At 49.0% G+C, this 27250-nt stretch overlaps 11 protein-coding genes across 11 annotated transcripts, besides 2 other annotated features; 3 read left to right on the forward strand and 8 right to left on the reverse strand.

Annotated features, from left to right (window-relative positions):
• Window positions 1-177: 177 nt before the first annotated feature.
• Window positions 178-1371, reverse strand: FPSE_07080 (uncharacterized protein; the record flags this gene model as incomplete). Its single annotated transcript, XM_009260198.1, has 1 exon — window positions 178-1371. One exon carries the CDS (start codon window positions 1369-1371, stop codon window positions 178-180), a length of 1194 nt encoding a protein of 397 aa, XP_009258473.1.
• Window positions 1372-2182: 811 nt separating this feature from the next.
• Window positions 2183-7281, reverse strand: FPSE_07081 (uncharacterized protein; the record flags this gene model as incomplete). Its single annotated transcript, XM_009260199.1, has 2 exons — window positions 2183-7148; window positions 7214-7281. The coding sequence occupies 2 exons, from the start codon at window positions 7279-7281 to the stop codon at window positions 2183-2185; spliced, it is 5034 nt and encodes a 1677-aa protein (XP_009258474.1).
• A 578-nt stretch (window positions 7282-7859) lies between these two features.
• Window positions 7860-7917: a repeat region.
• Window positions 7918-8127: 210 nt separating this feature from the next.
• Window positions 8128-8156: a microsatellite.
• Window positions 8157-9108: 952 nt separating this feature from the next.
• On the reverse strand, window positions 9109-9370 carry FPSE_07082 (uncharacterized protein; the record flags this gene model as incomplete). Its single annotated transcript, XM_061988448.1, has 2 exons — window positions 9109-9132; window positions 9323-9370. 2 exons carry the CDS (start codon window positions 9368-9370, stop codon window positions 9109-9111), a joined length of 72 nt encoding a protein of 23 aa, XP_061844439.1.
• A 1091-nt stretch (window positions 9371-10461) lies between these two features.
• Window positions 10462-12091, reverse strand: FPSE_07083 (uncharacterized protein; the record flags this gene model as incomplete). Its single annotated transcript, XM_009260201.1, has 3 exons — window positions 10462-10537; window positions 10586-11930; window positions 12082-12091. The coding sequence occupies 3 exons, from the start codon at window positions 12089-12091 to the stop codon at window positions 10462-10464; spliced, it is 1431 nt and encodes a 476-aa protein (XP_009258476.1).
• Window positions 12092-12671: 580 nt separating this feature from the next.
• Window positions 12672-14094, forward strand: FPSE_07084 (uncharacterized protein; the record flags this gene model as incomplete). The annotated part of the gene is made up of 2 exons (XM_009260202.1): window positions 12672-12764; window positions 12952-14094. The coding sequence occupies 2 exons, from the start codon at window positions 12672-12674 to the stop codon at window positions 14092-14094; spliced, it is 1236 nt and encodes a 411-aa protein (XP_009258477.1).
• Window positions 14095-16233: 2139 nt separating this feature from the next.
• FPSE_07085 (uncharacterized protein) lies at window positions 16234-18193 on the forward strand (the record flags this gene model as incomplete). Its single annotated transcript, XM_009260203.1, has 3 exons — window positions 16234-16398; window positions 16447-16920; window positions 16970-18193. The coding sequence occupies 3 exons, from the start codon at window positions 16234-16236 to the stop codon at window positions 18191-18193; spliced, it is 1863 nt and encodes a 620-aa protein (XP_009258478.1).
• A 404-nt stretch (window positions 18194-18597) lies between these two features.
• Window positions 18598-18990, reverse strand: FPSE_07086 (uncharacterized protein; the record flags this gene model as incomplete). The annotated part of the gene is made up of 1 exon (XM_009260204.1): window positions 18598-18990. One exon carries the CDS (start codon window positions 18988-18990, stop codon window positions 18598-18600), a length of 393 nt encoding a protein of 130 aa, XP_009258479.1.
• A 496-nt stretch (window positions 18991-19486) lies between these two features.
• FPSE_07087 (uncharacterized protein) lies at window positions 19487-19965 on the reverse strand (the record flags this gene model as incomplete). Its single annotated transcript, XM_009260205.1, has 2 exons — window positions 19487-19780; window positions 19963-19965. 2 exons carry the CDS (start codon window positions 19963-19965, stop codon window positions 19487-19489), a joined length of 297 nt encoding a protein of 98 aa, XP_009258480.1.
• Window positions 19966-21386: 1421 nt separating this feature from the next.
• Window positions 21387-22062, forward strand: FPSE_07088 (uncharacterized protein; the record flags this gene model as incomplete). Its single annotated transcript, XM_009260206.1, has 3 exons — window positions 21387-21426; window positions 21491-21569; window positions 21618-22062. The coding sequence occupies 3 exons, from the start codon at window positions 21387-21389 to the stop codon at window positions 22060-22062; spliced, it is 564 nt and encodes a 187-aa protein (XP_009258481.1).
• A 269-nt stretch (window positions 22063-22331) lies between these two features.
• On the reverse strand, window positions 22332-23771 carry FPSE_07089 (uncharacterized protein; the record flags this gene model as incomplete). Its single annotated transcript, XM_009260207.1, has 2 exons — window positions 22332-23335; window positions 23384-23771. The coding sequence occupies 2 exons, from the start codon at window positions 23769-23771 to the stop codon at window positions 22332-22334; spliced, it is 1392 nt and encodes a 463-aa protein (XP_009258482.1).
• Window positions 23772-24287: 516 nt separating this feature from the next.
• Window positions 24288-26353, reverse strand: FPSE_07090 (uncharacterized protein; the record flags this gene model as incomplete). The annotated part of the gene is made up of 8 exons (XM_009260208.1): window positions 24288-24572; window positions 24625-24790; window positions 24844-24959; window positions 25010-25109; window positions 25161-25468; window positions 25520-25579; window positions 25640-26171; window positions 26235-26353. 8 exons carry the CDS (start codon window positions 26351-26353, stop codon window positions 24288-24290), a joined length of 1686 nt encoding a protein of 561 aa, XP_009258483.1.
• Window positions 26354-27250: the final 897 nt, after the last annotated feature.

The following is a 27250-nucleotide window of genomic DNA, read 5'->3' on the forward strand; positions in this document are numbered from 1 at the left end:
ACATCTCGAGACCCAAAGTCAATCGCAATGCACAACGCATAAACTAAACACTAGAGTAAATTATCAAGACTATGAGCTGGGAATCTTCATAAATCATAATACATAAACAAACAATGCATTTGCTTGATACGCCCGCTCCATGCATATAAACCGGAACAAAGGAGTGAATCCCACCATCTACCTATTGCGCGGCGAATGTCGTCCGCTACTCTCCTCATCCCCTCCCCATCCAAACGTCCTCTGCAAAACCTTGAACCCAGCTCTCATACCCCTCGCAGAGTCCTCAGCCCCAGGAGCAATACATGCGTCGTCGATATCATCCTGGCTTAATCGACCTCGACGTCTCGCCTTGATGGCCTGCTGTATCGGTCGTCGCCAGAGTCGACACCACTGATCCTCACTCATACATGCATAGCGCAGCGTGCCCTGTCTGTCAGGGCGACTCATGGACCATTCCACGTAGACGGTTTCGTACCATCGTGTTCGGAGAGATATCCATGGCCAGGTAAATAACCACAGGAGAGTAAAGTAGAAGAACAGGACTATCCATCGGGTGAGACGCCATCGGTTGGTGCGACAATAGTTGTAAATCTCCACGCGGGCATTCGTCGTAGGAAACGTAATGTTGATCTCTCCACGATATCCCGTGTCTCGCACGAGATTCTCCAATCTTGACCCCACGAGTGCAAAATCCCACCCCGTGATGCGTCGCTCCAGCACAAACGCTTTAAGGCCAGCCTTTTTAGTGCAGTATCGATAACACCACTGCGATACTCCTGGTGTACCCTCCTCGGGTGGTCCGCTGCCGCCAAATCCAGGTGCCCGGGTCATTTTGGCGGTTCCACGTCGCACTTTGTCAAAGTTGTTGACAGCGCGTATACGTCTCCACGAGCGACGCGTAGCCATTTCCTGGTACAGAAGCGGGGTGAGTTCGATGTGGATGTCAAAGTCAATGCCGTTCTTGCTCTCGCCAGACTTGCGGTCAACGCCCTGAACGCGAACATACGGTCTGGGCGGCTCCTTGGCGAGGTCATTGACGTGCTGCTCCAGGAATTCAGGGTCGGTATCAAGACGCTTGTCGAGATAGCAGACCGTCTTGTCGTTTGACGTGCCCTTGAAGGGATGCAGCCCAAGGGATGAGGTGCTCACGGGCAAGAGGTCAAAGGGGTTGGCGTGAGGACCCTCATTATCGACTACGGTGTAGCTAGGAGGCGGGTCATCGTCCTCTACGCGGTCTGTGTAGGGCTGATACTGCTGGTCTTCTGGGTAGTGATGCAGCGGCATGTGTGAAGTCGATGTTTGAGCTGATGATGCTACACTCTCCGAATCCAGATGCGGAGGCGTCTGGGATACGACAACCCGAGCGTTCATGCTGCAAGAGGAGTTACAGCAGAGAGAAAAAAAGGGTTTACGCCCTTTGGCGGATGTCGAGGGAAAGTCGGAATGGGTTGTCGTAGTTGATTCTATGGATGGAGTAATGACAGAGCACGTGCCCAACCAAAATCGCCACAGGCCAGGCGGTAGTACACTATAGACTACAGAGCATGTCAATGACAGACGTGGCCTTGTATTGGCTGCAGCACTTTTTTAACTTTTTGAGGGGAAGAATGAGGGGTGAAGAATGATCCAACAAGGAAATCACGACAAGAGAAGAGGAGGAGTTTTTAACAACAATTAAAAGACATACGTTGCCAAGTCAGTCGATCATCCCGTCTCGTGGGTGACGAGGCGGACAATACGTACCCTTACCCTTATTTATAGCGCTTCAGCCCGCCCGCAGGTCCTGTTGCCTGAGCGAAGTGTCAAGGGGGACTCCCTGTATCGAATTCAGCAAGGGCTAAACAAGGAACCGAAAGACACGAATGATCAACACGTATGCACTCTAAATAATAGGCATATTATTTACGAAAATGCGGAGAAGCTCTCTAACCTGCATTCTAGGCCCACATTGGTGTTGACGCTGACTTTGTCACAAGACACGGCCAGACCAGGCCAGACACTGTTGATAAACATCACTTTTATACACCGCAAATAATAGTCAAAACTTGATTAATAGGCAAATGCCTTCTATGCTTTTGTATTCAAAGTCAGGCTGTACATATAAATGTTGACCATCCATTATACAAAGAAAAACTTTGTACTTTCAATCCTCCTCTTCTATGCATGGCGACTTTTCTTTCTCCTATGAATCGTCAACTAGACGCCCAGAATCCCACTTCTTCTTGGCCGCCTTGAGAAGCACATCTAGCTCTCCGCTCATGTCACACATGCTACGGAATGTACCCTCTTTCTTGTTGATGAGCTCCCATGGATGAGCATATTCCACCACCTGACCTTTGTCAAGAACCAGCACCTTGTCGTAATCCACAATGGTCGCCAATCGGTGAGCAATCGTGATCACTGTACCTGTGAGCTCTCGGATCGTCTCTTGGATCTTTGAGTCGGTAGCGTAGTCGATGGATGCTGTTGCTTCATCCATGACCAACACTGTAGGCGACTTAAGCATAGCTCGGGCCAGACACAAGAGCTGACGTTGTCCTTGGGACAAGTTGGTACCTGAAGCAGCCACAGGTGACTCGAGGTTCAGGAAGATATTCTGGTTGGTCTTGGCAGTAGGAGAATCAGGAACTGTGGGTGTAGGTGGTGATGTTGCAGGCTCATCGGGCCCAATAAGCTGCACCCTTCGAAGAGCCGCAAAGATTTGATCATTTGTGTATTGATCAAAAGGATCCAGGTTGCTTCGAATCGATCCGTGGAATAATGTGGGATCTTGAGGCACGATGGTGATGTTCTCTCGCAAATCTTGAAGACCAATGCTGCCAATGTCAAGTCCATCGATGAGAATCTTGCCTTCGTCGGCCTCTAGGGCTCGGAAAATAGCAAGAGCCAGTGAACTCTTGCCCGCACCAGTTCTTCCGACAATACCGACCTTTTCTTGAGGCTCAATCCTGAGAGAGATGTTCTGCAAGACGGGGTTGAGCTCCTTGCGGTAGCTAGTTGTGTAGTCCACAAACTCAACGGATCCTTTTTGCGGCCAGTCGACAGGAGGTCGGCTGTCCTCCATAATAGCATCGGCCTCCTGCTCAACATCAAGATACTCCTTGATACGCTCCATAGAGTTCATGTTCTGTTCGTTGATGGCATAAAGTCGCACAAGCCACAAAACACTCTCGGTGAAACTCAAGGCATAGCTCAGGGAAATACCAGCTGCACCAGCATCGGTCTTACCGAGGTTAAGGATGAGGAACATGCCAGCGAAAAAGGCAACCAAGTCTCCAACAAGATCAGCCCGGAAGGCCAGCCATCTATTGCAAGCCCACAGGTAGATAAAGGGTCGACTCTGAACGTTGACCTTTTCCAGATTGTCTCGAATGAATCGTCGCTCGTCACCATAAGCTCGAATTGTTGTCATGCCGCTGAGGGTTTCACCGAATTGCTGGAAAAGGGGACTGCGCTGAACGGCCTCAAGTCGCTTGAGGTCGCGCGAGGCACGAAGGTAAAAGGCAGCGATGAGGTAGAACAAGACAGAAATACCGGCGGCGGCATAGAGGAACTTGGGCGTGATGTATGTGATGAGGCCAACTGTCATCAAAAGAGAAATGCCACAGCTGATCACACCAATGGCAACGGGTGCGATCTCTTGATCAACAGCCTCCAGATCCTTGCTGAAACGGTTCATCAATTGACCGAGCGGGGTGATATCGAAGAACTTGAACTTGGCCCGCGTGACAGATGCAATCAGCCGGTTGTGAAGGTGCTCTGATGCAGTCAGCGAACCCAAGAATACCCAAAGGTCTCTGAACAAGGCTGCAAGAGCACCAGCAATTCCGATGACAGCGAGGACGGTCAGGTAGTACATAGCATTGACGTTCTCTTGTCCGGCTTGCATGAAGATTGCTCCATTGAGTTGTTCAGGGGTGTCGTCTGCAGAACCAAATCGAACCGCGTTGGCAAAGCTGACTTTGGAGAATTGCGAGGTAGAGTAAGCGTTTGACTTGACCTCCATTCCAATGGGACCACCCTGTTCAACGTATTGGTTCGCCCACTCTCTGACCCAAAGGTTGGTAGCCAATCCAGAGACTTGCTGAGCAACAAAGACAAACAGAGCGACGACCCAGAACCACCACGGTCCCATAGCCTGAAGATAAAGCTTGAGAACGGGCCACTTGACTGAACCGGTGGCCTTGGTCTCTTCCATGGCATCCTTCTTCGGTTTGCTCTTAGTATCCTTAGAGCTGTCCACGCCGTCGAGGGCATCACCCTGGCCGTTTACCGTAGTCTCATCGTCGCCGACGCTGGAGGGAACACGAGAAGGAATTCTTGAGGGGTTGGCTGAGCCCGGCTGGGTCTTTTGGATCTCTTCACCAAGCTTGCCAGAAGCAATTACCTCTGCGGAGGGTCCCTGGATTTCAACTCGGCCATTGTCTAGCAGCACAACATAGTCAGAGGAGGGAACGCAAAGTGTCGTGTTGTGTGTCACAAGAACACAAGTACGGTTCTTCATGAGCGGTCCTCGGATGCAGTTGCTGAAGATCCATTGCGCAGTGTGAGAGTCGACGGCGCTCAGACAATCGTCGAGCAGGAGATGAGCAGAGTTGGAGTAGAGTGCACGAGCCAGTGAGATACGTTGCTTTTGTCCGCCAGAAAGTGTGATACCCTTTTCTCCGACCAGAGTTTCGTCGCCGTTGTCGAGAATTTGAAGATCGCGTTCCAAAGCACAAGCTACAATAACATCGCGGTATCGTTGTTCTTCAAAAGGCATAGAAAAGAGGATGTTTTCGCGAACATTGGCATTGACCAACCAAGCAGACTGTGCCACATATGCGATCGTGTTGGCCAGACCAGTCTCGGGATCGGGATGAACTTCCTCTCGGCTGCGACCACCAGGGCAGTAGACGCCTCCCTCGATCAAGGTCATTTCACCAAGGAGACCCATCAGCATTGACGTCTTTCCAGAGCCGGTAGGTCCTGCGATGATGTTAAGTTTGCCAATCTTGAAGTCAATGTCGACGTCCATGAGTCGGAATGCGCGAGTGCTGTCCTCAGAAAGAGTCTCTTTGCTGCCCCAAGTTAGAGTAGCGTTCTTGAAACCAATTCGCCTGACGCCATCCTCATCCACGTTGTCCAAGCCGAGTTGAATGTACTTGTCAGTCTCTTCTTCCATAAGGAACTCCTCGACTCGGTCAATGGAAACCTTGGTTTCCTGGACGTGAGCGAACATGTCACCGAATTGATCCAGTGGAACACGAAGAAGCATGAAGAGGGAGATGGCCGTAAAGGCGATAGACGGCTTCAGGGGCTTGTGCTCAACAAAGGTGTAAACGAGGAACGAGAAGAACGTAATGAGGACGGGCACGGAGTTCCAAATAGCAACAGCCAATGCCCAGACCATGAATCGCGAGCGCAGCGCCTTGAGCTCAGCCTGACGCTTCTCGTCAATGATACGGCCAAAGCGCTGCTCCCAAGCAAAGTACTTGATGATGCGAATATTTTGCAACACCTCGTTGGTGACATTAGTACGCTTGTCGGTGGCTGCAAGGATTCGCTTGGAAGTGATGGTGAAACCACGAGCAAGGCCGTAGTTGATGGGCAAAAGGAAAATCATGACGACAATACCAGGAATAGCACTGAGACCCATGACCTGCCAGAGCAAAACAATGGCAACAATCAGTTGAGTAGGTGCAGAGGCACACAAAAAGTGGAGGTAAGCTGTAACCTCGGAGATCTTGAAACTGTCAATGGACATGAGGTTGATAATGGTTCCCAAATTGGCCTGCTCGTCGTTGGAGTCGTCCTTCTTATCATCTTTGATGCTATCATTGGCGGATTCGGCATCGTTGGGTGTAGCCTTCTTATCGTCCTTCATGCCCAGCGCTCGCTTGACCTTGCCCATGAAACCATCTTGAGCTTCGTCACCCTTTGTGGATTTAGGCTTGTCTTCGTCGAGCAACACCTTGTCCTTGCCAGCAGCAGCCTTGCGACGGAGGGCTTTGGCATAAATGTCGCCAATGATGAGAGCTCGGACTCGGATACAAATCTTGCGACCAATCCAGAGAGCTTGGTTATCGGCATATGAACGGATGAGATCGACTACGGGGAGGCCAATGACGTAAAGCCAGAGAACGTTAATCGGTCTGTCATTCTCTGACACAGTACCGTAGTTTTCGACAAATTCGAGAATCACCTTGAGAAGAAGGGTTGGCGCAAAGGTAAAGAGACCGGCAAGTACGGCGAGTGCGCACTGAATGAGGAGGTCCCTCTTGAAGTACTTGAGAAGATGCATGGCAAGAGATCCCGTTCGCTTCATTTGACGGTAATCAGCAATAACGGCAGCGGCCTTGTCCTTGGGCAGAAGATTCCAGACGTGCTCCATTTCCATAGGAGCCTTCCAGCCCTTCCAGACGATCGCATCAACCCAACCAAACACGGCGAGAGAAAACAGACTGGACAAGGGCTCGCGTGAAGGCTCAATGCCATCCTCCCATTCCAATAGAACCGTCTTGTTGCCCTTTCTAGTGGTCATTGCCATTCCGAAAAGGAGCGTAATGAGACCAAACTCGACAAAGGTTGTGATTTGATCGACTTGACTGATGCCATCTTGGAGGAAAGCAGAGCGGAAGAGGAAGACGGAGATGACCCAGTTGAAGCTGTAGAGGAAAGCCGTGTGGTTCCAGAGATGCGGGCCTCGCCATTTCAAAGCACCCAGAATGAGACGCAAGGTTGAGAGGACAAAAACGTAGACCCAAATAACAAGTCCAGTAATCGCTGCAGCACGACTATGGCGTCCTTTGCTGCCAGAGGAGAGCTGGATAACATTGACGGCAACAAGACCAGCAATGGCGAGTTCTTCGACGATTTGCGAAATCAATTGTCCAGGTGGGGTGTCGGATTGAACAATGGAACCTCGAGTCGTGGTCTTGACAAGGGCCAAACGACCTCCGTTAATCTCGAGTGCGTCATCGTCTTCGGAATCATCAACCTGTTCGGGAGGGAGATCGGTATGGCTGTGTCGACGGTTCTCGGTTGAAAGCTGTTGATACCTAGCTTTGGATTTGGACCAGGAGCTGAATGCGCGGGTTATGGTGGTCCAGGCAATAAGCGCGACAGAAAGAAAAAGGGCGATTAGAGGAAAGAGGATCTGCAGATAACTAGAGTAGCACAAGAATTGGTCAGCCAGTCAATTGCGAGGTTGGAAATACAAGGGAGCACAAACTCTTGTCGGAAACAGACACTGAAATCATCAATCCCCCATACAGGCCCCTCACACCGCGCAAACCCCATGGTTTCGGATTATTGCTGGTAAGGAAGTGTCGAGCTCACTGGGGGTGAGAGACGGCCACGGAGGCGGAAAACAAGGAATTTGCGGCGATGGTGCGACAATGAATAGAAGGGAATCAGACGGTATGAATTCAGGGCAGATGATCCCAATGGTGGGTTGCACGCGTCGGACCGGTAGCGGTGGCTGCGGCGTCGGAGGTCTCGTCGAAGAGTAAGGTTCCTTGTCGCAAGTATCCTGGTCAAATGTGACTTTGACTAGCAGACACCAAGAAGTCGGAGGGTTATAAAACGCAATTGATTGTGCTCAAGGCGTCGCAAGTGATATTCTTGGAATCGCAGAAGATACTGATGTCGAGAGTCGCCTGTTGGTCTTGAAAACGGTCTACAGAGTTTGTATGTGTAACTCTGAGCTTGGTCTGGTGAATGACGTCTTGTAGAGACCGTAAACAACTAAAAGTATACCTCAAGAAAAAAAAGGGACAACAAGGAAAAAATATGTTTGTACTGATGCCAATGGAGGCGAATAGATGAAGAATACAGTCGAAAACCAAAAAGTCTTGACTGTACCTACACTAGACGTAGGACGGAGGAAGGAAGAGAGGGAAGGAAGGAAGAGTTGAAGAGAGAGAGAGAGAGAAGCCGTTGAAGAAAAGAAGCTGATGCAGAGCCAGAGCCAGAGCCAGTCCCAAACAATACAAGCCTGGCAAGAGATAACAAGACCAGACCAGACCAGTATTGGTTGGATGGAGAAAGTGGAGGTCGTAAAAAGGTGTGTCGGTCAAGTCAGAGGAGTCAGGGAGGTGCGAGTTCGTGAAGCTCTTTAGTGGAGCTGGTCCCAGGCAAGGTAGACGATGCGAGCGATGGATGCGATGCGATGCTGCCCTGCACGAACCTGCATTCTACTAAGCTATTGTACCATGCCCGTACAGCATCTACCTAGCCTACTAAGGTGGACTAGATAGATGTCTGGGTCATTCCTTGAAGATGGTCTTGTTCAATTTCCTATCCCTAAACAATTGGGTACAAGTCTCGGCAATGCGCACCATACATGCCAGCCTCACTCAGATACACATTCTCTCGTACAATAAACACAGAGTTAGTAGTTCACTCTTCATCCGTACATCACGAGACGACACTTTGTTTGTGAATGATGCCAGATTGATACCCCGGCTCCATGACGGGGTTGCGGGGACCATGTACCTTGACTACTCCGCTTCAAGCAGGTGTCAGTTCGTCAGGATTCCATGTCATTTTACCACCGTGAATTGGTTGCTTGATTATCTGAAGCTTCAATCGAAACAAAATCCTACTGATTGATATCAACCCTTGTTACCTACCGAGTCACTGGTCACAGGCTTATGTATGAACGTTAAGCTATTGTCTCAGACAGGTCAATCACACTCCGCAGGCCTCGACCTGTTAGTGCCATGGCTCGAGGTACCTGATCCAGCCAAGGGAAAAGCGCTTTGTGACATGTAACTCATTACGAATGCTAGCCATGACGTTATGACAGCTTGGCTCGGATATCAGACCGTGTCCTCTTGGCTTGGACGGCCTGACTCAAGCAAAAGGGCAAGCTTTGTTGACATCTAATAATGAACAGCAATTCTTACGTCTGTTGTTTTTGAATCAAATGCCAGCACAACCTTGTCTAATTTCACGGCACGCGCCTCAAGTCTGGTAGACACGGTGACGCCCTGAGATCGCGATTACCATCAACTCAAATAAAAGTTCCGAGGCATCCAATCGATTTATTCGATTCTTAAATCTTAACAAGAAGGAATCGTTCAACTACCCCCCTGCTCTTCAGATACAATGCGGTCAAGAAACTCAGTCGTCAGCATCAAGGCTACCCTACAAGGATGATATCCGCAGCATCCTGATTCACAAGCTGAAGTCTTGGGTTATTGTTGTCTTCAAGCAGGGATCATGTCTTCGGGAGCTTGCAGAAGAGGAAACATGCCAGCCACCATACGGTCTAAGGTAAACTCAATGCTGGGGGCTGTAGATGATATGCAGCAATACGGCCTGCCCAATCACTTACATCGATCTTGAAGACTTCAATGGCATGACTCCGTGGTACTACAACCATTGTGTGTTTAACAACAATCTGTGTAATACCTCATCGCCGTCGTTCAATAGGCCGATCGCACTGTAACCGTCGTTCATTCTCAGCCTCAACACATGCACGGGGTCAAGACAATCACTTCGTCCGCCTATCTGATTGGTCTTTGAACAAATCTCATGAACCCTCACCGCCGGATCACCACTTCCAGATTCTCACTCACCTATCCGCAGCTAACCCAGGTCCCTTGGAAATCTCCCCCACGTTTCCCTACCGTACATGTGGTTACACTCAACGTCTTTAGCCAATTGAAGCTTGATTATTAGCGGTATCCTGGGTGTATTCCTGTTGGACCTCTGTGCTATGATGTGAGGGGCCTCATTGCTGCAGGACCGGTGAGACTTGGAGTGATTCCATTGTGAGACAACAAGTAGACTAAAGACCAGTAACACGCAGTTAGGAAGGAGAAATATGCAATCAGGCGAATGAAGCAAGGTTGGAAATATATTGTCAGGGTGTCAGAAAAGTGAGTCACCGGAAGCACAAGAGACGAAGTTGGCAGGTCAGTTTAGACTACTAAGTTAGACCAGACTACTTCGGTCATTTATGGTTGTATCAAGGCCAACTTCTCTGTTACCGATTGACTCACCAGGGACAAACAAGCAAGAAAGGATTAAGCTGCAGCTTAGACTTGTCTTTGTGGCCTTCTTGGTTGACATGTTCACGACTCTACCCTGTACGTCACCCATACTTAAACAACAGCATGTTGTGGCATTAAATATGTCATTCATGATCATTCTCGAGTTACATACTTCATGCTCGGGCCTTCCATGCGGCCTCGAGACATGACGCTCCTCTTCAACTAACCCATCATGACAGCTCTTGAGCTATTTTTGTAACATTGACACGGCAGACATTAATCACTGCCCCAATACCCGTTCCAACCAATTGACATCACTTCCCGACTCCTCCGGCTTGTAGCAAGGAAACAAAAAACATGTTAACTATTTTATCTTTCTCATCCTCTTTACTGTTGATACATAATACGCCCGTCTTTAACGGGCTCCAACGTCGAGGCTGAATCAATCGTGCCACTCGTTCGTTCGTTTCGATGGCTTTTAGCCCATGATCATGCCCTTCATACCGGACATATCACCCTCCTTAGCGGCGATTTCAAAGTAGCCGTAGATAATACTGCATCATGTTAGTGTGGATTCTGAAGTTTGAAGTGGATAAACTTACGTGACAGCAAGGAGAGTACCGGTACCGGAGCCAAGAGCACCGAGAAGGTCGCTGGTGACAGAGAGGGCACCAATGCAAGCACCACCGAAAGCGGCGGCAGTAGGAATGATGCGCTTGAGCTCCTTGTACATGGACTGGTCACGGTGACCGGCCATAACGAGACCCTGGTCCTTGAGCTGCTTGGCAACATCACGGGGGCTGGAGCCGGAAACCTCGATCCAAGTCTTGGAGAAGAGAGCACAAGCACCGAGCATGTAGATGATGTAGGCGCTCATATGGATGGGGTCGAGAAGGGCGTCCTTCATGCTCTGGGGAGGAGACATGTAGTAGACGAGACCGGAAGCAGCGTGGAGCTGAGAAGAACCATCCTTGGCCTCCCAGACACCGAAAAGACGGACGAGGAGGTTCTCAGAGAAGCGAGAGTAGAGCATCTGGCTGATAAGGAAGACGTTGGAAGAGAGAGCGGACTGCAGCATGATGGGCATGTTGGAGGTGTAGAACAGGCGAACGGGGTAAGAACCACGAGCACCACGCTGGCGAGAAGACTTGACGGGGATCTCGACACGGAAACCCTGGAGGTAGATGACAGCGGCGAAGACGGCAATGGTGGCCAGAAGGTTCATGATGTTGGGGAGGTTCTGGCGGTAGAAAGCCTCCTGGAGAGCTCGCTGCTTGTTGGGCCAGGTGAAGAGGAGGTGGAAGAGGGCAATAACAGCACCCTCAAACTCGGGACCACGGCCAGTGTTGATAGTGGTGGGAGAGAAAGCCTTCCACATGATGGACTCGCAGATGTTGGTGGCAATGAACAGAGAGATACCGCTGCCCAGACCGTAGCCCTTTTGGAGCAACTCGTCGAGGAGGATAACAATCATACCGGCAACAACCAGCTGGAGGATCAGAAGGAAGACGATACCAGCACCAAGGTCGGAGGGAGGTCCGTAGAGACCGGAGAAGACGTAGACAGTGGCGGTACCGGCGGAGAGGATGAAAGCCAGAAGCTTCTGGGCGGTCTGGTAAAGCTCTCGGTCGGACTTGAGGTCAAGGTTGACGTCGATCATGTGGGTGCCAGCGAGGAGCTGGAAAACCATGCCAGAGGAGATGATGGGGGTGATACCCAACTCCATCAGAGTACCACGGTTACTCGCGATAACCATTCGCAGCCAGTATAGAGGATCCGAGTTGTCGGAGGAGACGATACCGTAGAGAGGCATCTGGCTCATGACCAGGAAGATGAGGAGGGTGAGGGCCGTCCACATAAGCTTCTGGTTGAAGGGAATCTTGGTCTCCGGCTGCTGAACCTCTGGGAGGAACGGCACGAACGGCTTGACCAGGTCAAGGAAACGGACTGAGAGACATCATGGTCAGCTTGGGCTTGATGATCCGGTACCAATTGAACCGCCAATGCGCGCATATGGTTGAGGTCGCGCGAGCTCAAAGTTTGAGCTATAGATAGAGCTTCGCGACCAGCAGAAACAAACGGGCAGGAATTGACTTACGGGAACTCATGGTGGGCGACGACTAAAGAGAATGAACAAGAATTGGACTTATCATCCAATGCTGGAGAAAGAAAGAAAAGGAAGATGCTGAGCTTAAAGAGCCCAAGCGATTTGAAGGGTCGATGGGAGAATTAAAGGAGAGCTGGGGGCGGAGGTAGGCGATCTGGCTTCAATGACCCAAAATGTAGATGTGTCCAATATTGGGAGTGGAGTGACACGTGACCTTTCCCCAGCCAGGGGCGAAACAGCGAGAGCTTCCCTGAGCTTCCAGCGGAGGAGCCTCTAAACAGTGGGCACCTCTTTAGCTGCTCCTGCTAAATTGAACAAAGGGGCACGAGGGGTTTCAGCTCTCTGAGACCAATCAGACGTAGCTTAGCTTTTTTGTGCCCCACTCTAAGTTTTTCCGCCAAATTGACTTTTGCTTTTGCCTGTTCTGGAACTCATTTTGAGATGTCGTTATTAACGACTCAACAGTGATAATACTGTCAGGACGTTGGATACGGGAAAAGATATTGTCATCACTGTCTATGGCACTCTCACCCTAAATGATTCAACGCCTGGGTTCTCTACTCAGGCGAAATGTCACTACAATGGCTGCAAGAAAACCTCCAGTTGCACCTCTTGTGGTTGTGCTAGGATCTACGGGCACGGGCAAGTCAGATGCAAGTCTCAAGCTGTACTCTGTATACCATGGACTCTGACATTAAATAGTTGGCAGTCGAAATTGCAACCAAATTAGATGGCGAAATCATCAACGCCGATGCTATGCAATTATACAACGGCCTTCCAATCATCACTAACAAAATTACAGCTGAGGAGCAACGCGGTATTCCTCACCATCTTCTTGGCCACATATCCCTGGATGAGCAGCCATGGGATGTTGACGACTTTAAGCGAGAGGCTACTCGCACAATAAGAGAGATTCGCGAACGAGGCCGCTTGCCTATTCTCGTAGGCGGATCGCAGTATTATGTCGATCCAATTCTCTTCAAAGAGGTTATTCTGGACGACCTGGAGCTGGACACCACCAAGTCGTTTCCCATCCTACAGGAATCGGCCGAAGTTATGCTTCATGAGCTCCGAAAGGTTGACCCCGCCATGGCCGAAAGGTGGCATCCCAAGGATCGTCGAAAAATCCAACGTTCTTTGGAGATCTACCTGAGAAGCGGCAAGCGAGCATCTGAGTATTATGCCGAGCAACAGGCTCGAAAAGAAGCTGCGCAAAAAGACGCCAACAAGGAACCTTGGGAGAACCTGTTGTTCTGGGTCTACTCTGAGCGAGAGGTATTGACAGAGCGTCTGGATAAGCGAGTGGACAAGATGCAAACGAGTGGACTCATGGATGAAGTACGAGAACTTTACGATTTCAAGCACAAGAAGGAAGCAGAGGGCCAAAAGCTCGACATGACAAAGGGCATATGGCAGTCAATTGGCTACAAGCAGTTTGAACCGTACTTGTTTGCCATTGACGAAGGGCAAAAAGCTGCCGAGCTTGAGAAATTAAAGCGTGCCGGACTCGATAAGATGAAGGCTGCAACAAGACAGTACGCTAGCTACCAAACTCGCTGGATCAGACTCAAGCAGATCCCACGGATACACGAGGTTGGCCCCGAAGCCATGGGCAATCTATATCTCCTTGACAGCACCGATGTCAATGCGTATGGTAAAAATGTGGTTGAGCCTGCGGTACAACTGGCGCAGCAGTTCCTTCGAGGCGAGGAACGTCCACGGCCGACAGAGATATCTGCGCTTGCTCAAGAGGTTCTTACACAAGTTGGCAACCCGCCTCCTAAAGCGACACCATGCAAACGCGTTTGCGAAGTTTGCCATACAACATTATTGACCGAGGAGGCCTGGAAGCAGCATCTGAGGAGCTCAACTCACAGGCGTGTTGTTCGTAGGAAGGCGAGGACGGCTCTTGTGCCGGTGGAACATAAAAACGAAAAGAAAGAGAAGACTCAAGTGGATGAAGCAGACTCTGGTCCAGAGCTGGGGTCCATCTTCTCGGAATGAGATACTTCAAGTGTCGGATGGACTGCCTTGAATACGTTCCGGTGCGTCAAGCAAAATAGGGTTTATGGTGGTCGCCCTTGTGCACATCGGCAATGGCCACGGCCAAGAGCTAAGCCGCCAATTTAATTCCTAGTTCGTTGCATGCTACCTTGTTATATGGAGCAATGCTTTGTCAGTGATGTCGAATGTGCTCATGACCACTTGAGGCGTGACAGTGACAATAGATAAGTAGCCGCTGATCCGAACCTTGACTATGGGTCTTCGGCATTTTCAACGAAAACAAGTGCTGCAGAACTATATGCCACGTATAGAAATACTTGACCTTTGTGTGGTCGGCAGAGTCGGCCATATCCGTTCTTCGGGGTTGACTCATACCCCGGTATTCTATCAAGAGTACTGACCTATGGTAATGGTATATTGATGATGTTATTCGGCATACAGGGGTATTCAGATCTCGGGCTTTTTCGTTAGCTAGACGAGGGAAAGTTTCATGATCCCCGATGAAGTCATTAAGAGCTTGCGGAGAAGAGGTCAAGCTTGAAAGTTGGAACCAAACGTTGATTTGGCGCGAACTTGGCTTGCATAAGCTACAGGTCTAAGCGGCTTAACCTCCCGCCCGAAGCTTCCGAGCTTTACGAAAAACCTAGACGGTTGTGTTAATTGTCATTCTTGTTAATCAACTGAGTTTGGAGTATGTTAACGATCAACAACCATCGTTGACGTTCGTATTCGTTTAGCCAAGGCTGCTATTAGAGTCTCGGGTATCGTTCACGCATGGTTGATCTGATAATTTCTAGAATCTTGAGTCATCACCGTTGGCCCGTTGCAGCGGACTTGAAATGCAAAAGTCCGCCGCTATTCAAAGAGGCGGTTCCCTCTCGGACCCGAGTACGCGCAATTGGTCCATTCGTACATAGTTCTGCGTTAAACAGTGGATTTTTAATCCATGTGAAACTTTGAACTATGTGTCTTCGTTTGAACCCGATCAACTGAGGCCAGATAGGTTAGCATGTCATGGTGATGTTGGAGCTAGGAATCAGGGCAACAATATATCTGCCTAACAAAGCCCTAGGCAGTTCCCTTTATGATAAATACCCAAGGCAGCAGAGAATTCATCCTTCTAATACCAATACTACCCCTGAATCACAGCTGACACGGGATTCGCGGGTTCCGGCAGACGGGTTTAATAATTATTCCTAATTATTCCTATTCCGATGACATTTTATGCAGCAGCTGAGTTGACGACGTCCACTGCTGACTGAAGAAGCGCCAAAAGAACAGCAGCGCAAAGAAAAGCCCCCTGGGTTCCCTCCTGGCACTTGCCCCCTAAAAGTGCCCGGTCGGCTCTTGGTTGTACCGGTACACTCGGGATCTTACGGTGTAGTCAGCCGCTGCTTATCACTCTTGTTGGCCTTATAGCCAACTTCCTTACTTACCCATTCTATTAACGTTTATTTATCATCTTTGTTTCATTCTCAGTATTATTATTATCTGATCTGATCCGATCAGATCCTTGAGTTGACTCCCTCTGTACATACCTGCCCAATATTTATGCCCCTCCCCCTCACCTGACCCCAGCGTGGCAGGAGCGGGCTTCAAAAGAACCCCGGCTTCCGCTTGCGTTTTTGCGCCTGTAACTTTGCTCTAACATTGGGTGGAGCTCACATTGGCGTCATAGGATAATTTACTCGACCCTCACTCACCTTCAAATCTCGACATCTAAATCGAGCTGAACCGAACAGAGCTGCTTGTTATGTGAGAATTTTCTCTCTTCGGATATGTCAAATCATAGTGCGTCTGGCCCGGGTTCGGTGCATCACAAGACGCCCCGAGTCTTGGCCTGTGTCTTGTGTCAACACCGAAAGATCAAATGCGACCGGAACACGCCCTGTTCGAATTGTGTCAAGGTGCGTTGACCCTTATCATGATATGCCTTGCCTGTATCATGACGCTTCAAACCCTTTGTCAGTATGTAGGACCCGCGACTAACTTTCCAAGGCCAATGTCACATGCACTCCCAGTACTCCTGCTCCTGCTAGGAAGCGTCGGAGACCAAACCAGGATCTTCAAGAACGTCTGGCGAGATGTGAACAATTGTTAAAACAGTATGCCGATGGCTCTGTCCCATCGCCAGCTACCATGACACACTCACCTGCTACCAACGGTTCCGTGCAAGATGCTTACCCTGCTACGCCAACCAACATTGACGGCCAAACCAAGTGGAAGCCAACAGGAAAAATGGTCAAAGAAGAGGGTGGTGTGCGTTTCATGGACAGTTATCTTTGGGCAAATATTCATGATGAGGTGAGACTGACTGCTACTGACATGTGAACAAACTAACAATGTATCAAGCTCCAAGCCATGAGGGAGATTGTCGATACTGATGATCCAGAAGAAGCCAGCGTGATGGGCTCCGAGGACTTGAGTCCGGATTACAATATCGATCTCTTAATTCCATCAGACGCCTCGAACCGGTCTATCGAGGATCACCAACCTGATCCAGTTCACATCTTCAGACTCTGGCAATTGTTTGTTGACCGCGTCAACCCATTGACCAAGATCATTCATGTCCCATCCGTCCAGCCATTTGCCTTGGAGATGGCGACCGACGTGAACAAAATTCCACTCAATTATCAGGCCCTGCTGTTTGCCATCTTCACCATGGCGACGGTATCTCTATCAGAAACCGAATGTCTTCAGATGCTGGGAATTACTCGCGACCAAGCTTTACGACGATATACCATTGGGACCAAGTTGGCACTGACAAAATTCAACTTTCTAAAAAACTATGATATGGTGGCTCTTCAGGCTTTGCTGTTGTATTTGGTATGATACGTTGGTGCGTTATATGCAATGTTGACTGACTGGTGCATAGTTGTCTCTTCAAAACCGATACGACCGCCATGCTGCATGGATTCTAAGTGGCATGGTTGTAAGAATTGCCCAGAAGATGGGTTACCATCGCGACGGTGACTATTTGGGGCTCAACGCTTTCGAGACGGAGATGCGACGGCGTATGTGGTGGCAGATTATTCTACAAGATGCAAAGAATGCTCTGGTCTCTGGATTGAGTCATTCGCTTCTCCCAAGCAGCTGGGATACCAAGATGCCGCAAAACGTCAACGATGCCGACTTATTCCCTGGATCAATCGAACCCGTTCAACCTCGCGAAGGCCCGACAGAAATGGCATTTTGTCTGATCGGCTATCAGGTTGCCAAATTTTTAGTCAACGCTGAATCTCTCCACGGGCACCCGGGTTTGGAGGCTGCTGTTATGGGTGATCTTGAAGGTCAAGATCCTTCGAATGTTCCGAGCATCCAAGAGTACAGAGAGCTGGTAGACATGCTGGAGCAAAATCTGTTGGAAGTGGAGGCTCGCTATATCGATCCTACAGCTGGAAACGTACACATTGCTGCTCTCAGTATTCGTCCAATGATCTGCAGTAAAATGAGGGAGATATTGGTGCCTATGAGAGAACAGCCCGAGTGGCAGACTGGAGAAATTCGCGACAAAAAGGACAACCTCTTCAAGATTGTCTTGATGAACAACGAACACAGTACCGATGCGTACGGCATCATGGACGAGACGGGATTCCTTTGGTTCCTCAAATTCCATTTCCAGGTCGACATCTTTACCGTCATGACGAAACAGCTTTGCCAACGACCGAAAGGCTCCCTTGCCGACCGCGCTTGGAACATGGTTGAGAAGATCTATCATTATCACCCTGAACTCCTGGACATGACTCACAAGACCAACTGCATCCAGGCTCAAACAGTATTGAAGGCTTGGAGCAAGCGTGAACAGGCACGCAGAGAAGATGGTCAGATTATAGAAACACCAAACTTCATCTTTCGCATACGAGACGTTATAGCGAGCGAGAGCCGAACTTCTGAACCTTCGCCACAGCAGCCCATCACACATGCCCCTGCAAGTGCCACTCAGATGACAGACCTCGATCCTTTCCTAGGTAATTACTTGGACGTCTCGACTCTCAATTGGGATTTGTGGGGGACCATGACCCAACCACCACCACCGCCGCAGCAAAGTCAACTACCGATTCAATTATATGGCAATTTTCCTATGGGTAACTTGGGTTAGAGTTAACAATCAGGACGGATATTGGCAAGCGCATGGTACAAACGAATCTCCACGGAGTAGCGTGCATTTTTGGGAACACACTAGAACGGCGTTGGTTAATTTACGGAATTGTACTACCAATGGGATTGTTTTACAGTGTACCAATAAAGTTTTCATTCAATCATGCATTCACGGATGAGGGCGACTTGGTGGGTTATTTGAGTGTGTTTTATTGAGGCTGAGATGATTCGCGGTGAGTACTTTCACCACTTTGACTAACTTCGTTGCCGAATGTCCATCACTCCGTTTCCTCTGTCACAATCTCAATTGTCGAGTATCCACCATTCATGTCATTATTCATCAAACCCCTCCGTTACAGTATTAGCCAGAGTCTAGCCTATACTTGGCAACTGCTGGACTAGCATCTAGTCGGCGTTGTTACGAGGGTGCTCTGTGCCAGGGACAGACCGAAGCGGAACAGTGTTGCGCTCCAGGCTGGTCTCCCGACGTCGCTGGAAGAAGGGAAGACGACAGCCAGTGCCGCTGTTGCGGCGGGGGGCGTCGGAGTAGATGGTAACGCGGGTGGTGCCAGCGGAGCCATCGAAAGGACGGTCGACGTTGCCGTGGCCGACGTTGACAGGGACGTGGAGAGGGCCGAGTTCGACAGGGGCGGGCTCAGGAGTGACATTGCGGCTGGGCTTCCAGGTGCAGTACACCACGCCGGCAAGGAAGACCACGAAGACCATTGCACAAATGCAGACAATGAGGACGTTGGTGTCCGCAGTGTTCATGCGTGGGAGGACCTCAGTGTTGGACATGGTCGCGGTTGTTGGTTGCTGCAGCGTGTTAGTGATGATAGGGGTAGTGATGGAGAATACGTACCAAGGTGCGGTGTTCTTTGTTATTCTTGATAGTTCTTGATTGCTCTGAGAGATCTCTTCGAGGACAAGCTTGATGTCTCACGATGAGGAAGAGTTGTGGTTGAGAAGAGCACTGAAGAGAAAGACTTTGTGGTTATATACCCGTCTCATGATGGCAAACGCTGACACGAACTGGATATCGTTTACATATGTGCTGGTGGTGAACGATGAGCAAACAAACGAGATGCAGCACTCAACGAGGGGTAGTTTGAAGATGGAGTTGAGTTACTGGGAAAACACACAAATGGAGGGACGATAACCGTTTACTCAAGTCACTAGCACTGGCACTGCGAATCAACAAACGCTTACATTCAAAGAAGCACTTGCATCCCCGCTCTCAGATTTATCGATTACATGTGAATAAACCATCGCAGCCTTCAGCACAATCATCCTCTCAAACGCCCTCCCAAATATTCAGCCTCCTCTGTTCATCTTCAATCATCCTCCCGATCGCCGCATCCGCCCTCGCCCGTTCCTCAGCTTCCTTTCTCTCCTCCCTCTTTTGCTGCAAGTGTGCCAGTCCCTGGAAGCATATGCAGGGAAAGATGAGAATGAAGAATGCGAAGACCATTCCGAGAGTCATGCCGATGATGGCGGTTTTGTCAGAGTGTGAGCCGTGTTTAGGGGTGGAAGTAGAGGTTGCGCTGGCTGAGGCGCTGATGAGTGTAGTAAGGGAAGACATCTTCTTCTTTTTTCTTTCTTATAAGAGACGTTGTGTGTTTAGTAGTGTTTGTTTGTTTTGGAGTTGTTGACGGGGAGAAATTTGGGAAATGAATAGTTGGGATAATTTCACTGAGTGTTTGGCAGCTGGCGAACTGGTGAAGACAGCTGCAGCGCAGTACAGAAACCGGTTTTATGAGCAAAACAAACCATTGTTTAGGCACAGAATACTCAACAGTATGTTTACAGAAGCCTAAGAGGTACCCGCGGTATTGTTTAGTTCATATATACGTGCATTTGGTCATTATCATCAAGGTCTGGAAACTTGGCCGCTGGAAGCACAAGGGACAAAAGTAATAAGTCAATTTATGCTGCTTAGGGTGTTGCTTTCAGTTTATTCATTTTTTTGTAGCCTGAAGCTTAAATGCCAATGTTTCTGCTATTCAGTCGGTCATTTGTCTATACCTCGCCCTGTAGGCATGAGAACAATACCTACATAACAAGTGCATTTCTATAAGTCCAAGGATCAAATCAGTATTAGGCTTTGGAAGTTATGTGCAACCTCCAAGCAAATAAACCCAAGGATCAACATAAGAAACGGCTGGTCAGTTAAGATCATTCGTTCCTAGTTGCATTATTGCTGCGCTATAGAGAGCGCGAGTGCTTGACTTAGCAACATTCAATTAGCCGGATTGACGCAGAACATGTATCTATTCATTCTTGAAGACAATAGCAAAGGGCAAACGAAATACTCATACAGTCAAGTGTGGCGTTCGTGTTTGTAAAGTGCCCACTATCAAGACCCGAGTGAGGGGTGACCGATTGTGAAAAGTGTGAATAGCCTCGGAAATTGTTTCTGGTCCGAAGTCGAATCTTCACAGCGAATGATACAATTGACAAAAAGGTTAACCTATAGGGCCAATCTAATCACTGCTTGATCATCTGCATCGAGCTTCAAAGCGCTGAACTGCAAGAACCTGACAGGTACTTGAACTGCGCTAAGTTACTGGATAGCAAACAGCAACGCGAAGTTTGCATAGTAGTACCTCGTCACGCATGCAAAATGACATCAATCATAGAGCTCTACGCATACACGCATTGCTCATCTACAACATATAATAGTACATCAGGCGAAAGAATGTAGATCTCAAAAATGAAACGACACCTAGACGGGATAGCTAGGTGTCGAGATTAACGACGGATCCAATTTCCCAATATTCTTCTAAGAACTGTCCTCGAGCCCAAAGGCCCTGTCAACAATGCTGCCCACTCTCTACACGAGACAGCGTGCGACGAACGTTCTTGCTATCTGAAGAAGAAAGGGAAAAGAGAGGATTTCACATGCAGCGGAAAATTTTAAAAAGACAATAAAGCTCAGCTGTGCTTAGTCATGGTAACTCAGCACGTGATAGGTGGATCGCACGTGTCCCGAGATGAGGAATTGGTAGCTTCCTATTGGTTCATGTGGACCGAGAAGCCGAGAGAGTCCGTTCCGATACTCGAGAATAGGAAGCCATCATCATCGATCCTCTTGTACCAGCCCTCTTTGGAGTAACGACGCTGACAATAATCGTTGGACGAACCTTGGCCGAACCTCTCTCACTCGAAAACCCGAATACATAATCCTCGCCACGATGCTCGCTCAACGTGTTGGCGTCAACGCCCTCCGCTCAGGTACAGCGCATAAGCGAATAGCCTCAACCACCACCACGGATCGCTAATCGGACTCTCTATTTAGGCGCGGCCAAGCCTTTCTTCGCTCAGAACATCTCCAAGAGTGCTCTGGCTGCTGGAATCTCTACCTCTTCTCCTACTCGGTACGTCGACGAGCGCAATTGAGCTTTCATAGTCTAACGTACATATAGCGCTACTGGTTCCGTCAAGGTCTCCCAAGAGGACGGCCAGCAGATCCTCGTTAACCAGCGCCTCAACCGACCCGTCTCTCCCCATCTGGCCATCTACAAGCTCGAGCAGACATGGTTCGGTAGCTCCGCCTGGAACCGTATCACCGGCTCTACACTCTCCGTCACCCTCTACGGCTTCTCCATCGCCTACCTCGCCGCTCCTGTCGTCGGTCTCCACCTCGAGAGCTTGAGCATCGCTAGCTTTGTCGCCGGTCTTCCTCTCGCTGTCAAGGGTGGTCTCAAGTTCACTCTCGGTTTCCCATTCGTCTACCACGCTATCAGCGGTGTTAAGCACCTTCTCTACGACGCCGGCAAGGGTTTCGCCAAGTCAACCATTATCCAGGCTGACAAGTACGTCTGGGCTGCCAGCGTTCTCGGCGCTATTGGTCTGGTTGCTTTCCTGTAAGATACCAAATGTCGAAAAATAGAAGAGCGGGATAGAAGGAAAACGAGCGACATGCGCAGTGGATGATACAAGTTGCAATGGACATAGGGAAAGGAGTCTGGACGAGACGAAACTCGTGTATGAGTATTTAGCCGAGAGGCATCTGACTTTGAGCAAACAATTTTATTATCTGTACAAAAGCGCCTTGAAATGGTGGGCTTATTTCTAACCAATGTCGTGAGGTATTTCGCGACCCAAACGCCGTTCGCCTGTCATGATGAATTTAATTTCTACTCCAAATTTCGGGCATCCAGGATTGTACGTATCAACCGCCGATTACCGCAGGCGACAATCTTTCCTCCAATAATGGGCCCAATGAACTCCTTTAGCTCGGACGCTTCGCCTTCCACGCTGGTTGAACCGTTGATGCCGTTGGTGTCTGAGCTGATGTGATCCGCCAGCGATGCGACAGCCTGTACGATGCCTTGGACCAGCATCTCGTAATCCATTGAACCCTCCATCTTTTCCCTGAGAGGTTGAAGAATGCCTGAATCAAAGGTCTTTAGGTTGCGCAGGACCAGAACGCGAATAGCTTCTGGGCCACCCGCTTCAAGTAGACCATGAATGGCACCGTAGAGGACTGCGGGGGGCTTGGTGGGATCGAGGAAGTATTTGAGACATGTTCGCGTAAGTTTGGGTCGGAGAAGTGTGTTTGAGGCCGAGTATTTGCGAGCAATTTGTCCAACCAGAGATGCTGCCAGCTGCCGGAGGTCGTATTGCTCCTTTAGAGCGTCGGTACCATCCTCAGTGCCCAGTTTTCTAGCCATGAGACAAGTAAGGGCGGGTGCCGAAAGTGGACTGGCGTAGGGATCAAGGAAAAGACTCTTGTTCTCGATCAGAGCATTTGTCAATTCCATCATTTGCTTGAGAGTAAAGGTGTCGTCGAGATGATGTGTCACGCGATCCATGATGAAGGTGATGAAGTACGGAATAAGCTGATGGAGACCGGGGTCGTCTCTCACGGAACCCAGAGCAGCCTGTCGAAGGCGCACCACCTCTTCGTCGGGATTGTCGTCGAGAACAGCGGCTTGAATTTTATCAAAGTAGAGTATGAGCTCCTTGCTCACAATGTGCTTAACAGAAGGCTTCATGGAGACGTTGTCGTTGCCTGCGAGGGCAGATAGTGCGGGATTGGCACCAGGTCCCTTGGGAAGGAGTTCTTGCGATCGAGATTCGGACGTCGTAGGGTTTTGGGGAATGGAGGGCTGGACTCCTTCGATGGCGAGCCAGTGCGCTGAGAATTAGTTAGTATGTTTCAATATGGTCAAGACTAAGGTATTACCTGTAAAACCCATGTCGCGCGGCACTTTGGGTAGAGGCGCATTGATGAGCTTCTCGAAATCGACTTCCTCATCTTCGATATAGAAAAGCGGTTGACCAGGACCAAGACTGGCCTCACCGTATCGCAGCGGACGCGTAGAATCGTAGCCGTAGAGGGGTTCGACGTCGAGAGCCCTGAGCGCGAGCGAGATGTCGTTGACAGTAAGAGTTGTTCGACGCGAGGCGCGCATGAATCGTAGAGCTTCTACAATGACCTGACCAACGCGGTATTCAACATCCTGGGTTAAACACTTGAGGGCCTCTTCGTTGAGCGAGCTGATGCCGACCGACTCTGCAACATCCTTGACGTTATCAGGATTCCAGAGAAGTTTGGGAGTCTCGGCAGCCATGGCGCTGATGGGCTGCGCAATTAGGCGCTTGAATTCGAGGGTGTGGTCAGTAAGAATAGGAAGATCAAGTGCGGGCTGATCTTGGATGGCGAGAATAGTAATGTTTAGATGGATGCGTGGATGCGTGAAGCTTGACGAGGCTGCGATGGAGATGTTGATTTGGGGTTAAAGTGTGGCGTGGTCTGGGGAAGCGCCACATTTATAGAGACTGAGGGCCTCTTGAGTTTCAACCTTTACATTTTTGCCTTTCTTTTAGCTTTGCTATATCTATTTCTATTTTATTTCTCACATGCGAGTTTTCGTGTAATCAATGAAATCCATGATCTTTTATTGGCATCAATCGTGGTTCTAAACACACAGTAGTGGAGAGTTGATAACTACAACAACGCACACACCATTCTCTTGTGCTAGTAGGACGCATGTGTGCTCGATAGCACAAGACTCATACGATATGCTACTTCAGATACACCCAGAGCATTACCCTAAGAAATCCAAGCTTGTGTAGTGGAATATCGCTCAGGCGCGGGGACAATACTCAGTGCTCAGCCCATCCAATTTACGCCCTTCATGAAGGATCGAAACCTCCATGTGAATGCTATCCCATTCAAAGTCGACCACAAGTTCTGTCTTGGGGCCTGTGAGAGGCCAAAAGATTTTGCAGAAGGGCTGTTTGTAGGAGTTGTCTCTAGATTTGTAGAAAAGCCAGACAGTGTTGCTCAAGCCATCGATTGTATCAGTTGTCGATATGGCTTCCGGCGGCAGAGACACTCGATGATGTTCGACTGCGGAGAGTCTTTCACCCTGTCGAAGAGAATTAAACGGGAACCAGCAAGGGTGAGAAATGTTAGCTCACCTCTTTCAAAAGCCAAATGGTGTCTAATTCAGGGTACAGAGCTACGCCATAGCTGGCGCGGACGATGCGAGAAGTCACATATAATTGTGTCTTACGATGGTTAAGCGAGGCTGACCCGAATCCTTGAAGCTCTCGGAGAACAGCTCCTCGAGATACCGCAGTGCATCTATAAAATTGAAATCAGACGAGCTTTTCTTCGAAATCAGGAGATGGGTTTACCCTTGATCGCCTGGGGGGCAGTGAACAGTGACTGGTGAATTGTGCTTGTACACAACTTGCTTGATCCGAGTCTGAACATAGGGGCTACGGCCAAAACCGCCGGCTATAATGACATGCTGATGTATCTTGTCAAAACGTGTCTCTGCAATATGAACGGAAAACTCACCGGCTGATACGTTCCCCGGATACTGTCATGATCAAATAAACCCTTGATTTGTGATGTAATCTTGTCAACAATGGGGTCAAAGATCAGTGCAAGTTCAAATCTAAGATCTCCAAGTCAGTAGGTAATTAAGCAATAAAATATACTCACTCACGCGCTGAAAGAAATGGTCATACTCGTGTTAGTATAACCACCCCCATAAGGAACCTCAAATGTCCATTCACGACGATCGCCGCTAAAGTTGCACTTCATGTCCTTTTCCCAATGATCATGGGCAATTTCACGAAGTTCTTCCATAGAAAGGTCGATTATGGATCTGGGGTGCTTCTTCTTTATCTTTGCTTTCAGGAGATTCATGAAGGCATTGTCGATTAAAGCTCCACCGGCAAAAATACACTCCGCTCGGGTGATTTCATCCATTTGAAGGGATTGAATTAAGCAAATCTTGTAGGCGGTAAACTCCTTGCGAGATGATGAGTATCAGTACCGCTAAGAATTGAACTACTGACTTACCGTCGTGAAGCTGCCGCAGTCGCAAACAACAACCACATCCCCAGCTTTGAGGATTGGATGCTTGAAGTGTTAGAACTGCACGCAACAGAAGTATACGGGAATGCAAAAGACTTGACTCACTGTGTCATTGTGTTCTTTGCTTAGGTCCAATACAAGTGCAATGGAAGCGGCCTCTATATCTGAAATGAACTTGGGACTCAGGTGGACCTTGTCGGAGAGGATGTTTGCTTTGTGGATGGCCTCAAGCATCATTCGGCGCACATAGACGGGCCAGTTGCCTGGAACTGCAATGATAAGATTATACTCAAAATCATACACATAGAGGTCAAGGCTTCCATGAAAGTCGGACCAGAGCAGTTTGAGATAATCTACCATAGCTGTCACTGCCGACACTTTCAAGCTCTGGTGAAGGATGGTTAGTTCAGTGACCTTGCTTGAACGAAGGACATTGTCGGGCAAGCCCTCCTTGCGGAACAGGGACATTTTGAACCACTCTAGGAAGGGGCCTTTGAAGTGTTTGTCGTAATAATTGACCGGGATCCTGGTCTGAACCCTCGATCCCGAGACGTCACCAAGGGTTGCGGTATGAATCCAGCACCGAGGGAAAGCCACATCCTGAGGATCGAATCGCCCATACGAGATACCAGAGAAGCTGCAGCGTAGTGTAAGCAGGAACTGTCCATGAATGTGTCTTGGATAAAGTCTCAAGACTTACCAAGCGCCAAGGTCAATGCCTACAAAGATAGTGCCAGAGGTATGGTCTGTCGAAGCAGAACACGTACTATCATCGCTTTGCATGAGATAATCCTCCCTTAGCTCGTGCAATCCGGCCATGGTTGAGAAATGGGAGATGTCCATATTCTGAGATACTGAACAAAGGTGGTGAGAGAATAAGTCTCTTGAGCTGGGAAGCCGTCGTTATAAGTACAGAAAGCATGGCAGGTCTTTGATGCCCAACTCAACAATTTGGACATCGTCATCGAAGCTTTGGTTTGATGGATATGTTTGCTGAGCGGGCCAACACAGCATTAAAATGTATCTTGTCATGGAAAACATGCTGCAAGCCTTTTACAAGCCAATGACAAAACAATGAGAGAGAGGCAAATGACTCTAAATCTGTCGTGACACGTTTGCTTTGGAGTGGAAATCGTATGTAGAGAGCCTGGTATGTCTTTTTGACCGCTTTCATGTTTGTACTGGGACGGTAACTCTACTTACAATCACAGGAATATATTTGTAGCAGTAAACAATAAATGGCTGCTTGCCAATCATCAGCCAAACCTTTCTATTTAGGCAGTCAGTAAGGAGTGTCTGGACAACCTCAAGCAACTATTTGACATAGGAAACACCTAACACTGAACTGTAACTCCGTCAAATAAGTTTCATTCTTTGCTTCTGCAATCATAACCACTGATTGAAAGTTCTCTAGGGCGATTGGGATGTTTTGGTCTTGTATCGGTGGGTTGCCGATGCAAAGAGAACAAGTCAAGGATACATGCATAATACAAGGTACTTTGGAACCTTGATGTCCAGCACGGGGCCGGGCATAGAATGCTATGGAAGAGCTTCAGATTGTGTTCAATAATGACGAGTGACAAGACAGGTCCCATACAGGAACAGCACAAGAAATTTCAATATGAGCCTCAAAAACAAAGGGGATAATAGACTAGACTAAGGGAGGTAGTAAAAGCTAGCACCCAAAGTCATTGTCTTTAAATTTTGCAGAACCCC

The sequence above is a fragment of the Fusarium pseudograminearum genome, chromosome 4, assembly GCF_000303195.2.
Source record: "Fusarium pseudograminearum CS3096 chromosome 4, whole genome shotgun sequence".
Classification (NCBI taxonomy): domain Eukaryota; kingdom Fungi; phylum Ascomycota; class Sordariomycetes; order Hypocreales; family Nectriaceae; genus Fusarium; species Fusarium pseudograminearum.